Genomic DNA, 14,489 nt, shown 5'->3' with positions numbered 1-14,489 from the left:
GCTGATTAAGCCTGCTTTCCATGGGAAACTTTAAGGAGTCATGCATCTGGACTCAGAGATTAGCTTTCGTTTCTGGTTCCCCAGAGAACTGCTCTTTGGTGGGAAAACTAGACCCTATTTAGGTGTTTTGCCCACAAAGGGTTCTTGCGGAGTCAATTCGTCAGCTACGGGAGTAAGTTGTGTGTGGACAGCGCGCTCCTGTTTCCAAGCCTTCGTTCCCGTTTTCAGCCTTGTTTACCTCCACGGATCTTGCCTTGTTTCCTAGGACTTAGCCTTGTTTTTCCAGGACTCAGCCTTGCCTTGTTTCCCGGATTTTGCCAAGTAATTCCACGGATCTTGTCCTTGCTTCTCGTTCCTTGCTGCCTTGTACCAAGCCTTGTTTCAAGTTACTCCATAGCCTCGCTCAAGTTTCATGGACTAACGGACCTTGTCATCTCCCCTCACTTTGCCTGGCAAAGTGAGTGTTTCGGTTATTGGATTACAACTTTGGACCTTAATATTTCATATTGGACATTGTTTCTTTGGACTAATTTTGACCTTTCCTGAAAGGTCTAATTCTGGACTAATTTCTACACTTGTTTTTATTAACTTTATATACTCCTTCAATAAAGATATTAGATAGATTCTGGCCTCTGTGTATGGTTATTGGTGCTCTGCAGCCTGGGTCTTGACAGTGAAATGTCAAGAGAGAATGCTTCTGGAAATTGGCCATACAGCCCGGAAAATTCACAACAACCCAATTCTGGAATTACTCATTGAAGTCTTGTGTTTCTTTAAAAATCAGATATTCCTCCATGTTCTAGGAGGTTTTACTAAATAGTAGTACATCCTGAGCATCCTTTATCTGGAATTCCAAAATGCTCCAAAACCCAAAATTGTCAACATGGGAAATTTAACATAGTGGCGTCTTTGCTTTCTGATGGTTCAATGCACATAAGCTTTCTTTCATGCATAAAATAATTTTAAAACTGTATATAAAATTATCTTCATGCTATATGTATAATAAGGTTTATTTACAACACTGAGAAGCAGTGTTCCAGGCAAGAGTCTTTCCTAAGAGATACAAGATTGTGAACCTGGGCCATTCTGTTTGCAAAGTACACCACTAAGTTAGTCTTGCTAGCAAAAACATAGAGAAACACATCAGAACCTGCTTTAGAGCTCCTATCCTCTTAGAGACACTTAGTTTGAATCTCAAATTCAATTTGAGATTTGACAAATACAGTTCAAGTAACAATCTGATCAAGATAAGATGCTGCAGCCATAGGTCTTAAGTAGATTAAACTGGTTATTTTTCTACTCTCTTTTGTTCATAAAGAGCATGCACAGGGGGACTTACAGAAACAAACAAGATGCCTTTAGCATTTTCTTTCGTTTAATAAAAGAGCATTCCTTGAAAATGAAAAAAAGGCATTGCCAGAGATGTATTAGGCTTTGTTTTCTTGGTGGCTTCTCTTACAAAGCAAGGACTCAATCAGGAGCCTAAGGGTTTTACAAGGGATGGGGGTTTGTAAATGCTGCCTTCAGAAGAGGAGATAATCTTAGCTTTGTCAGTCATCCAAAAAGAAAAAAAGTAGCATCAATCTTAGCGGTGTCAGTCATCCAAAAAGGAAAAAAAAGTAGTATCACTCAACAAGGCAGTTATTAAGATTAGCTATAACTAGGGGACATGAAAAAACGACTCCACCTTTTATGAGGTGGAGTCATATATTAGCAGCTTACACTATGTGGATAAGAGCGGCCAGTTTTTACATCACTCACTATTTTGAAGGGGGGAAAGCATATAAAGTGTGCGTTACAGAATGAATTAGAACATATATTTGGCATTAAGTTTTAATTGAATTGAGTTTTTTAAAAAAATAAAATGAGTCAGAGTGTGGCAACAGTACAGAGAAGAGAGAAGAACATAAACATGACCTGGTCCCAAAAGTCAGATGACAAAAGACAGAACACAATAGTTGTAGTAATTGCTATAAACAAAATATAGGAGCTGCCTATTTGATGGACACCACATACAGTCCATCATACCTAATTCCGTTTAGGAATTAATCGGGCGACAACTGTTCTGAAATGCAAATCACAGCACTGTAGCCTTAACCATCAACATAACTTTAAAAAAAGATTGCATCAAAACAATACTATATTAATTGCATCTTTGACTGAAATAGGTCCAACCCACGCTTTGTTACACATTTTTAAAGCCAACTGAAATCAGTGGGACTAAAGTTACTTATAATTAAAAACAAAGGAGAAATGCTGCATGAATTCAGCCCAAAATCTATGAGCACAGAAGTCACAGACCTCGCTCTCCCAGTGTAGATAAACTGTTAAGTCATGGACTCCCGGTGGTGCCGTGGGTTAAACCCTTGTGCTGGCAGGACTGCTGAATTCAAGGTTGGGCTGCTGACTTGAAGGTTGTCGGTTTGAATCCAACCCGGGGAGAGCGTGGATGAGCTCCCTCTATCATCTCTAGCTCCATGCGGGGGCATGAGAGAAGCCTCCCACAAGGATGGTAAGAACATCAAAACATCTTGGCGTCCCTGGGCAATGTCCTTGCAGACGGCCAATTCTCTCACACCAGAAGTGACTTGCAGTTTCTCAAGTCGCTCCTGACATGAAAAAAATGGACCTGTTTAATCTATCAATGTGTTACATTCAGTGTTCCATCTGAATTATGAATATGAACCAGAACAGCACCTGAAACCATGTCTTGAACAAAGTCTACAGATTTCAAATTGGGCTAATCATGGTTTCATGTTGCATCTCCCAAACAAACCTGTCCTAAGGCAGTTTTCCTGATTGTATAGATTTTTGTCTAACAGGGTAATAAATAGCTCTTGCTATTATATCCATAAACATAGTGGAAAGATGTCACTATGTGCTAGGACATTATGAATGCAATCTCCAAGACCTATTTCAAAATGCATGAATCATTTGCATATTGTAAAAAACCAATGCTTTCTTTAGTTTTACGAACTGTTATTAGTAAACCATGCACAGTAAGGCAAAGTTCATTCTGTGTTCTCAACTCCATCATAACTACATTATGACACATTATACTCTCTGTTATTAAAAGTCAAATGTTCTAAACCTTGGAAATTGTAATTCTGCTTGACCACTAGAGACCGAATGATGCAAAGTATGAAAATGTTGAACTATTAAGCACAACAGAGTCAGATTTATTTGAAGCAGAACATATTCCAACAAGTAGCAGGAGCTGATTTGAGATACTGCCACTATTATGCAGCACGCAGAGACAACTGGGGCTTTGCTGCTTCAAACACTCTGTGTCAAGCATTTCATTGAGAAATAAACATGCTACTATGGGAGGAGGTCAGGAAGGGTTCAGAATGCAGCCAGAGTCTCTAAGCTTCTTTGTAAAACAGGGGAAACTATAACATTATTCCTCCATGATTGGATTTTCAGGAAGTTAACCGATTCTCAAGACATCAAGTGTGAAGCTAAAACATATTACTCCCAAGAGACAGCTCAGTTGTCCTTTATTGCAAATTTAGATGTTTGTGGAATTAAGTAATTTCAACAGATGTCAAATTTACCAAAGCTATTTAAAAAAAGCATAATCCCACATATCTTCTTTTAGTGTGGCAAAAGGATTTTACAGCTAAAACACATATACATTTCTATAAGGTGTCTTGAAGTAGTCTATTCACACACACACATAGTTCGACTTTTCCACATGTGATTGTTTTGCAACCTGGAATACATTCATTTAATTGGCACTGCTTCCACTTGAGATGTACACAAGGTACTAAATACTGTGAAAGTGAAAAATATTTTTAATTCTGGCAGAAAAGATAAGTAAACAAAAACAAACTGACACTTGTTGCTTGCATAAGTATTCACCTCCCTGAGTCAATATGTGGTTGAAGCACCTTTGGCAGCAATTACACCAGCAGTATACTTCTTGATTAAATTTCTATGTTTTGTTCATCTGATTGATTCACGTCTGGAATTCCTCTGTTTTCTGAGTGTTGTTCTTTATTTTCTGTCCTGATTATAGAGTTCTTTTAATATGGGTAGCCAGATTTTTTTTTCATTTTCATGGTTTTCTCCATTGCATTGTAATCCACAAGCTTTTAATTACTCTGATTTTATCTGCTTGGATTTTAATGTATTGTCCATTATTTTATTTTGTGTATCGTTGAAATGTTTTAAGTTTTTGTCAAATATGTTGTGTCATTGTTTTGGGCTTGTCCCTGTTGTGAGCCGCCCCGAGTCCCTTCGGGGAGTTGGGGCGGGATATAAAAATAAAGTTGTTGTTGTTATTATTATTATTATTATTATTATTATTATTATTATTATTATTATTATTATTATTAGCATGTGGACAATTTCAACAGAAAGGAGGAACCTCTGAGTATGCCTGCTATAGATGTTAGAGAAACGTCAGGAGAGAATGCTTCTGGAAGTTGGCCATACAGCCCGGAAAACTCACAGCAACCCAGTGATTCCGGCCAATAAAGCCTTCAACAACATATATGTGAATACTTCTACAAAGCACTAGAGGTGTCCACCATTCATGTAAATTTTAAGTGCTTTTTAGCTGTAGCATTTCAAAACAATAATGTACTGCAGTAGGAACATAACTATAATACAATTTCAAGGTAGACAAGTATATTGTGGCCTCCTTAGGACACCATGATAGTTCAATGCAGATCTAAGGCAAAAGGAAGGAATCTGAACCAACCTGAAGGAAGCCTTCCATTTGGTGGTGGAGTTCTGGATCTCGCCGAATATTTTCTTTAAGAGATTTTGTTTTGGTTGAGAGCGAATGTAGCTCAGCTTCTATACTTTCAAGAGATATTCTGCAAGAAAAGAAAGCAGCAATCTAAAGGAACTCTTGAGAAAGGACTTATCATCTCTCCTCATTTTTAAAACCTGACATGTTGTAACACACACGAATGTTGGCCGAGCCTGCTTAACAAATCTTTCTACTGTGGCAGCTAATAATTTCCGTCTCCCACAACCCTTATTATCAGTGATCAAGGCTTTCTGCCAACACAGTTTCATCAATATGTTTTAGCAATGGACTGGGGCCAAAGGGCAATCATTATCTTGGGATTTGGGGGGATTTTACATTATGAGATTGGTGCGCACAGGCTTCTTTTCCATCTACCCATGATAATTCCAGGGACATAGCATCATTCTTTGTACAAAATTAATCAAAACTCGTGAAATCATCATCATCAACAAGAGAAGTGGAATCACTACCAAGATAGGTTTTTTAAAAAAGAGAGAATCCCATACTTTGTCTTGTCTTCTCACTAAAAAAGCAAATTTCTTCCAACTGGCAATGAAGGAGGAAGAGAAGCAGAAAGAAAGGAATATGTACGTTCCTCCCTTCCCCCCAGCAACCAGATCAGAAGCTTTTTCTAGCTAATAGGACTACCTGCTCTCAATTCTATCTGCTCTCAATCTGGCTAACAAGAATATCCCTTCTCAAATCCAAACTGATGGAGCAGAAATATCCGAGCATATGTAACTCCGCTTTGAGCTTTGGCATTCTATTTGTACAATCTAGAATCTGACACCAAGTAATGGTAATAGCTCTACACAATATGTTAAATGTGTTATTCAAGGTTTTTATAGATAGATAGATGATAGATAGATAGAGTGAGTAAAGGTAAAGGTTTTCCCCTGACATGAAGTCTAGTCATGTCCGACTCTGGAGGTTGGTGCTCATCTCCATTTCTAAGCCAAAGTGCCAGCGTTGTCCATAGAGACCTCCAAGGTCATGTGGTGGAGCGCCATTGCCTTCCCGCCAGGTACCTATTGATCTACTCACATTTGCATGTTTTCGAACTGCTAGGTTGGCAGAAGCTGGGACTAACACCAGGAGCTCACCCCACTCCCCAGATTTGAACCACCAACCTTTTGGTCAGCAAGTTCAGGAGCTCAGTGGTTTAACCTAGTATGCCACCAGGGGCTCTCATATATATAATATTTTAAATGGGTTATTCATAGTTAAATCACCAAAACATCATATGATCTCATCATACTCATATTTACTATTTGATCCATCAAGAAATGTATGTGTAGACTAAAACTTCTAAAAAGTTAGCAGTCATGCTAACCTACCTTTAGGATTAAGTAATGGGATCTCCAAACATGAGGGGATGCTGGAGGCATCCTTTTGTTTGCAGTGAAATTGAAACCATGGTGTCTACAGTAAATACCAGTTAAGGTCTCAGTTTTCACACTGAAATGTTGTACATGCACTTAAATGCTTCACAAATAAACTTTTCCAATGTTCACAGTTTTCCTGCTCACCTGGCTGCCTCATGGACATGCGGCAATTTCTCTGCAAAATTCAGAAGAACTTTATCCTTCTTTTGGGCTTCCTGAAACAAACAAAGTATCCTCTTAACATTCCACTCCCAGGCTAAAGGAGTAAATGTACATATTTTTGAAATAGTAATTAAAAGTTTCTGTTGCAAATATATCATGTTTACTTCTAGAAACCCCTCTTTAAAAGGCTGGGAATGATCCAATTCAACAGGTTAAAAAAACAATTTCTATGGCTCTAAGCATTAGGGGTTTTCTCTACTGAACACAATCAGGATGCACTAACAAAGCCCATTAAGCAAAAGCAGTGTGCTAAAGCCTTTTGTGCAAGGCTAATACAACATTTCCTTGTTAATCTTCACCTAATATCCTTTCTTCCCCCTGCCCCCTTTTCCTACAGCTTGCAGATTAGCTGTTAAACCAGTTTACACATGGGATGGTGGTGGGAAAGGGGGAAGGTGCACAAAGTCATAAGAACGAATGATATATTTTATATTCTTTGGAACACAGGTAAAGACTGTCATCAACAAATGGGCAATTACATAGGTGAGGTAAGAAATCTACCATCTGTGCAACCAGTTTCAAAAATGAATGATAAGAAATAATTTCCGTCATTACACTTTTATGGAAAGACCTCACTGATTTATTACGATTAGATTTGGAATATTATGTGTAAGCACTGACTAGAGACTCGACTCCTTAGGTAGGCCAATAATCTCAAACTAGAGAGTTTAAACACAGAACCAGAAAACCACTGATTATAAGAGTTTGAACCGTTTGCTTTCTCAGTTTACAGCACTGCAGATAAAAACATTGCAAGCATACATCAAGGAAGAGAAGAACAAAGGCAGTGACAGCTGAAATTATTCCATTTTGATCTTTAATTTTATAACACTTGTCTCTCTCACAGAATCCTATTAATCAACTATTCCTGCTGCTTAGATTTCTCTATTCACTTATCTTGGAAATGGTTGTTATTTACATACCAAAGCAACAAAATGGAGCAGATTCATCCCAGGCCTGTTTGCTTTTGTATCTGCCAACTTGAGTAATGAGGACAGCTTAAAGCCAACCGCATTTCCAGCATAGCCTCCCTATGGAGATGAGAAGGGAAGACAGAAGAGCTATTAGATGCCAGTCCACAAACCCTGGAATTTTTTCTCTCCAACCCCAGTTACTAAAACAAGGCCCCTCCACTTACCGCATTCATAATATTCCCAGCTTGAAGGACCAAATGCAGTATGGAATGCAACTCTTCACAGCACATTAGCTCTGCAAAAGACATAAGAGTCTAAATCCAGTGGCCATTTGCTGTGCCTGCAAGCACTCCTAGTTTGTTGATGTTGTGTGCCTTCAAGTAGCTTTCAACTTATGGTGACCCTGAGGCAAACCCATCACAGGATTTTCTTTTTAGCATGATTATTCAGAAGAGGTTTTCCATTGCCCCCTCTGAGGCCAAGAGTGCATGACTTGCCCAAGGTCACCCAGTAGGTTTCTACAAACCAAGTGGCAAATCCACAAACCAAGTGGCAAGCCTTGACCATAAGAATGAGTCTGATCTACATGCACATGTCTGGTTGTCAGCTGGTTTCCACAGTTTCTCTATGTCTGCTTGCCCTTCCTCCATTCCATTGAAAATTCTCTTCTATAGATTTGAAGACCTTACTGAATGGGTAGGGTTGCCATGTAGGAAACCAAAAGGGCCAAGATATCTTCCCCATGCCCCATAAAAAAAGAAAAACACGAGGAAGCAACTTTCAATGACCTCCCCCATTTTCTATATGCTGCAGGCCATCCCATTCAACAGTGATTTGAATGAAATAGGTAGTTGGGAACTCAGTTTTTCCTCAGCTTCATTATGCACACCTTACTTTAGATGATCATTGTTTCCAAGTCATGCACCAGTGCCATGTGGGAAACGAAAAGGGCCCAGGAATCCCCCCCCCTCACTACCACTCCCCAAAAAATCAGAGGAACAGAGGGTGACAGGAGATAGATAGTTTGGGGATAAGTCACAAGTTATCAAGAGGCACAGTCTGCTCACAACACAGTGTCCTTCATCTGGTGATTCAGATAAACTTATTTATGCATTTAAATCTATGGTGGGTTACAGATGCAGCACTAACACTACAGAAGTGTCTGGTAAAATGGTAGGATTTAGTGTTACAGTATACTAGTATTACAGTAGTCTCACTTATCCAACACTCGCTTATCCAACGTTCTGGATTATCCAACGCATTTTTGTGGTTAATGTTTTCAATACATTGTGATATTGTGGTGCAAAATTCGTAAATACAGTAATTACTACATAGCATTAATGTGTAATGAACTACGTATATAGTATTATACTATGCATCTGTAGGAAAGTCTCTCTTGCTCTCCCTCTCTCTTTTTCAAATCTACAGGAGGCTCTTCGTATCCCATGGGGTTTGGTTTGAGGACCTCCCATGACTACCAAAATCCATGGATAACATAGTATAATAAAATGTTGTCCCTTATATAAAATGGAAAAATAAAAAAATAAGTAAATAAAGAACAACACTCTGAAAACGGGAATTCCAGACATGAAACAATCAGAGCCAGCAAACACCTCCCAACAAAGGATTTCCTGAGGTAGGAATCAGCCAGACTTTGAAGCTGCAAGGCCATTAATGCTAATCAAGTGATGACATACAACATTCACACTTGCCTCCAACATACAAGAGTTCTTTTTTCCATCCTAGACATTGCACAGATACATAAATCCCATTTGCCTAGTTTCTAACAGACCTCACAACCTCTGAGGATTCCTGCCATAGATGTGGGCAAAACATCAGAAGACAATGCTTCTGGAACATGGCCATGCAGCCCGGAAAACTCACAGCAACCCAATCAAGCCTTGGTTTTTGGAATTTTAATTACACACACACACACACACACACACACACACACACACATATATTATTCTGTATCCATGGATTCAACCACCCGCAGCTTGTACACACACACAAGCAGCTGTGGGTGGCTGAATCAATGGATTCATAATCCATGGATATGGAAGGCTGACTACATTCCTATTTCATAAGTATTCTTTTTTGATTAAGTGTTTTTTGGCTTATAATTTGGTAGCAGTTGGTGGTGTGTAATGTGTTCTTGTATTACATGTTTTTTATTACTGTATGTTGGTTTTAGTTAATAAAATAAAAAAATAAATATATGATTGAAAAAAGCAAAATATAAATGTATGATTTGACTAAGGTGAGATTTATGTCTAATGGTCTAGTGGGCACCACTAAGTTTCAGGAACGAGAAAATATCACAAATTAGTTGATGCTATGAGGGGGGAGCTGTTGAACACAAAAAACTGGGAAGATCGGAAAAGAACGGCAACAACTTGGAGTACAGCAAGAAGCACCATACACTAACACACCAGTCTGATAACACACACACACCCTTATGGAATGTGTCAGAGCTGGCTTGTTTCCTTTAAAGAGCTAACAGGTACCTGAAATTCCAGATCTCATCTCTCTAGGTAGGCTGATTAACCTGCTAAGAAAAACAAGAGGCGAATGCATGCTGCAGCATGTTTAATTACCCTTTGTAGCCATTCTTATAATTGTCATGTCTTTCTGCAGAGAAGAACAAGATGGAGAGAATTCTTTTTTTAACACCATGGTTTCAAGTCGGAGTGAATAGCTGAAAACAAACAAAATAAGCTTTAGAACTAGCATAGTAGAGTGCATTAGCTTATGGTGAAAAGAATGGGGTTAGAATTTCCTTACTTTGGCACCTGGATTAGCAAGTGCATAAAAGAATCTGCTTGACCCAGTTTTGATATGTCGCCACTGAAATCCTTTAATTTCTTTACCTGGAGGTAGGGGGAGGAAAGTAGAAAGAGAGAGAAGATATTAATACAAACAGGACATGTCAGACAAGAGTTTATCTCATTGAAGTACAAAATGTATTTTTCAGGTACAAACTAAATATTCCATCCGAGGACTACTACATTTTGTAACACATCTTGTAGGTAAAGGTAAAGATTTTCCGCTGACATTAAAACTAGTCATGTCCAACTTTGGGGGTTGGTGCTCGTCTCCATTTCTAAGCCAAAGAGCCGGCATTGTCTGTAGACACCTCCAAGGTCATGTGGCCAGCATGACTGCATGGAGTGCCATTACCTTCCCACCGGAGCGGTACCTATTGATCTATTCACATTGGCATGTTTTCGAACTGCTAGGTTGGCAGGAGCTAGAGCTAACAGCGGCCGCTCACGCCGCTCCCGGGGTTTGAACCTGGGACCTTTCGGTCCGCAAGTTCAGCAGCTCAGCGGTTTAACCCACTGTGCCACTGGGGGCTCCCTACATCTTGTATTCAACACACTCTCATTGGTCCATGTAGTTTTCTCCTCGACCAAGTTACTTTGCCAAGATAGAAAAACTAACCATAATATTAGTCCTCATACTTAGTGCAATAGAGCACTGAAAAAGATGAAGTCCCAGGTTTCTGTCCCTCCTTCTGTTATCTGCTATAACATCTCATTGACTCTCAAGATATTTTAATATAAACATCAATTTTCTTGCTAAGTATAGAAACGTATTAGCCTTCCTTCCAGAAACTGTGAAACACAGTTCCCATCAGCCCAACTAACATGATCAATAGTGAGGGATCAAATGATGTGATAGCCAAAACATGCAGCCACCTGGTTGGAGAAAGTTGGTCAACAGTATTCCCTATGTCCTAAGCATTACGATGATAAATATACCAACGTTCCCTGCCTTCTACCTCTGCTTCGGGGTAGTAGCAAAAAGTGCAAATAGGCAAGTATACTAGTAAAAATAAAGTCTTTGTCTCCACAATAATTTTTCCCCCGTTTCACAGCTTATTGCCACTGAAGTATTCTGTCTGACAAGTGTCAGGAATTCAGAAGACTATGAGATCAATCTCCACGTTGTCACAAATCTGGCATAATGCAAACACACCTGGCAGTTAATAGCAGTCAGTAGTAAAAGGCAGCAAGAGAGGGCCTGCCAACTCATTAGCACAGAAGAGGTAAAAACAAGTTGTGTCTCATTTTCTCTCTCTTTCTGCATTTCTCCTTTAGGGGGACAATTTTGCACATTCTTGGCCTCTGCTCAAATGGAAACATGTTCCTTTCATTATTTTTAGAACATGCAAGCTTCTCCATTCACATATTTTATAATGCAATACTAGTTTACTAAAATGTGAGGAAGAAACTCAAAAACAACAGAAAACAACAACACTCCCAAATCACCGAACTATGAAATGGCTTTTCCTGGAAGTGCGCTGTTAGGCATGCTGAAAATCTAGAATGAAGATTCTAGCCGCTATAGAATCTATGTCTTTTCAAAAGATGAAAATGTATTTTGCATACATCAAAACTGAAACACGTTAGAAACTTTGCAGTACATTACAGTTTAACCTGAACAAATTGATAATACACTGAACAAATTGATAATAGCAATACTTGATTTACTAGAGGACAAAATCACTCCTATTCAGCATATGGAAATTCTCCAAAGTAACAGTGTTGTTTATTTATTCGGGATCATCTGTTTTTAATCTTTCAGAGAAATAGATTACGGAAACTGTGAGTTCACAGATTCCCTACACACATGGTACATAAAAATAAATAAGTAAAAGGTGCCCATAATGTAAACACGTGTAGTATCTTTTGTGAAATATAACTGCAACATTACCAGGTAAGTATTACTGGGACATGAGTAGTTTTGTAAAGTGGAATCAATATGCATGAAATCAGAGACATAGCCAGGCGTATCCTCCTCCATTTTCCCCAATACAAGCCTATCTACATGCAGTTCATCCCACCCCTTTCTCACGCCTGGTGCGGTTTTGTAAAATTGCAGGTGCCAGGCATGTCAAACCTGCCAGAATGTCACTCCTATTACTACATAAGCAGCCTTTCCCAGTCTGGAACCTTCCAAATATGTTGGAAGATAACCCCCTTTCAGGAATATTGTAATACAACATCTGAACCGACTTCCATATCCAAGGAACCCTCTTCCATGTTTACAGTAGCTTACCACCATTGGTTGATGAGCACTGCTTTATTTGAGTTTTAAATTGTTGTTTAATATGTCTATATGTTTTATTCAACTGTATTTTAAAATTGTGTTTTATTTTATGTTCTGTTTTTGGCATTTTGTAACGTGTGTAAGCCACCCAAATCCCTTCGGAGAGATGGTGGTGGGATACAATAATAAAGTTGTTGTTGTTGTTATTATTATTATTATTATTCTACTTGAGGTTATAAATGGTAGTATAGGAAATACAATGTGTGGTATTGGTGCCCAGATATTACATTAGAGGTCACAGTTGACCATTGGGAAAATGTAGGTAGGGAAAGTGTGGCCCATGTGCTGCATGTGGCCTTTACAGCCTCAGAAACTCTACAAATCCCCTCTTCCAATGTTTTTACCCCTCCAAATCCCCCCCCCCCCCCCAGGAGACTGGAATCTTAAACTAATGTTGGAGCCTGGCTCCCTCTGCACAGCGTCTGAACATACACATGAATTCAGCTGAAAACCAAATGAAAATGGCAACCAGAAGGGACAGAACACCAACATCATGGTACACTGCAACATACCAGTGAAATTTGCAGGGGAAATAGAAGTGAAAATTGGAGCCCGATTCTTCCACAGTTACCTGCACTGCAGAAACTATGTGGTAACAAGCATGTTGCAAAAATAATGTATGATTAAGTCCATCACCATCATGATGGAGCTGCAGTGGCACAATGAGTTAAATACTTGTGCTGGCTGAACTGCTGATCTGAAGGTGAGTTCCCATCTGTCAGCTCCAGCTTCCCATGTGGATACATGAGAGAAGTCTCCCACAGGATGGTAACACATCCAGGCATCCCCTGGGCAACGTCTTTGTAGACGGCAATTCTCTCTCACCAGAAGCAACTTGCAGTATATTCTCAATTTGCTTCTGACATGATTTTTTTAAAAAAAAAAAACCCTTTAACTAATGAGAATGCTTCTAACATAGAAATGACAACAGATTCTTAGCAGGAAGTGAGGAAGGATGGAAGTGTGGTCAATGAAGCAAGGAAGGGAATAATTGTAATTGTGAGGAAATTGAGGGAAGGCACAGGAGGAAAGAAAAAGTGAGGGGCATTTTGTGAGATGCAACATGAGGAACCAGAGGAAAAGAAAGAATAAGTGGTGTGAATGGCAAACAGAGAAGCAAACAGGTACACTGCAAGGATGACAGACCTGAGGTGATGGAGTAGGAAGGAGAGAGACAAAGGTAGGAAAGAGGGAACATAGGTGAGAGGTGCAGTGGAGCAATGCAAAGAGAGAGGGTTGCATGCATTGCAAGGGTGTGCAGTGTGCACAGTAAGGCAAAGGTGAGTGATCAGTACAAGTGATGGAGAACATGGCCTGTGAGTTTTCCAGGCTGTATGGCCATGTTCCAGAAGCATTCTCTCCTGATGTTTCACCCACATCTATGGCAGGCGTCCTCAAAGGTTGTGAGGTATATTGGAAACGAGGCTAGTGAGGTTTATATATTTATGGAAGGTCCAGGATGGGAGAAAGAACTCTTGTCTACTGGAGGCAAGTGTGAATACTGCCATTAATCTCTCCATACAGCCCGGAAAACTCACAGCAACCCAGAAACAAAGTAGCTTTGGTAAAGGTAGCAGTTGGTAAATTTCATGAACAAGGAAAGATTAGAACTTGCATCTCCTTGTTTCAAGTCCACCACTTTAATTGCTACTCTGTACTGATTCTCCCAGTTTTTGCTGTAATAAATGTTATGCAGGCTGAAACACAGTGGAAGAAAGAAATACGACTACTAACACCTGCTTTTCGAGTCATTTTCACATCACTTTACGTCAAACTTCAAGACCAATGGAAGACTTCCTCTCAGTTTCACTGGCAAATGAGAAACTGGCCCTAGCTAACTCAGCCAGTAAATACAATACAAAAATATTCCTTGATAGGAGAACTTAAAATAGTATGTTCTTCCTTAAGAAAGTATTTGCTATTAATGGCAAGATAGATATTCTGGAAAATAAACAGCACTAGCTCTGGATAAAAGTGTGAGGGCTATCATCTTGTAAAGAAGGTCACAGAGACTTGCCTGTTTCTGAATCAATGTCAAGATTGTATTGTTACGGAACCAAAGTAAAGTGAAGCTAAATAAACTTGAGTCAC

General features: G+C 39.3%; 1 protein-coding gene across 3 annotated transcripts in view; it reads right to left on the bottom strand.

Moving 5' to 3' along the window:
- The window catches only part of fhdc1 (FH2 domain containing 1), a 73,704-nt gene that overhangs the window by 14,212 nt on the left and 45,003 nt on the right, over positions 1-14,489 (bottom strand). For all 3 annotated transcript variants that reach the window (XM_008111968.3, XM_016994087.2, XM_016994085.2), the window contains exons 5-10: positions 10,068-10,153; positions 9,881-9,981; positions 7,508-7,578; positions 7,293-7,400; positions 6,292-6,362; positions 4,709-4,826 (exon numbers count right to left, since the gene is read on the bottom strand). In XM_008111968.3, coding sequence (XP_008110175.2) covers positions 4,709-4,826; positions 6,292-6,362; positions 7,293-7,400; positions 7,508-7,578; positions 9,881-9,981; positions 10,068-10,153 — 555 coding nt within the window. The remainder of the gene's footprint in view (positions 1-4,708; positions 4,827-6,291; positions 6,363-7,292; positions 7,401-7,507; positions 7,579-9,880; positions 9,982-10,067; positions 10,154-14,489) is intronic.

The sequence above is a fragment of the Anolis carolinensis genome, chromosome 5 (assembly GCF_035594765.1).
Source record: "Anolis carolinensis isolate JA03-04 chromosome 5, rAnoCar3.1.pri, whole genome shotgun sequence".
Lineage (NCBI taxonomy): Eukaryota > Metazoa > Chordata > Lepidosauria > Squamata > Dactyloidae > Anolis > Anolis carolinensis.
Note: the sequence above shows the minus strand (reverse complement) of the source record. Positions and strands in the feature narration are given on the sequence as shown.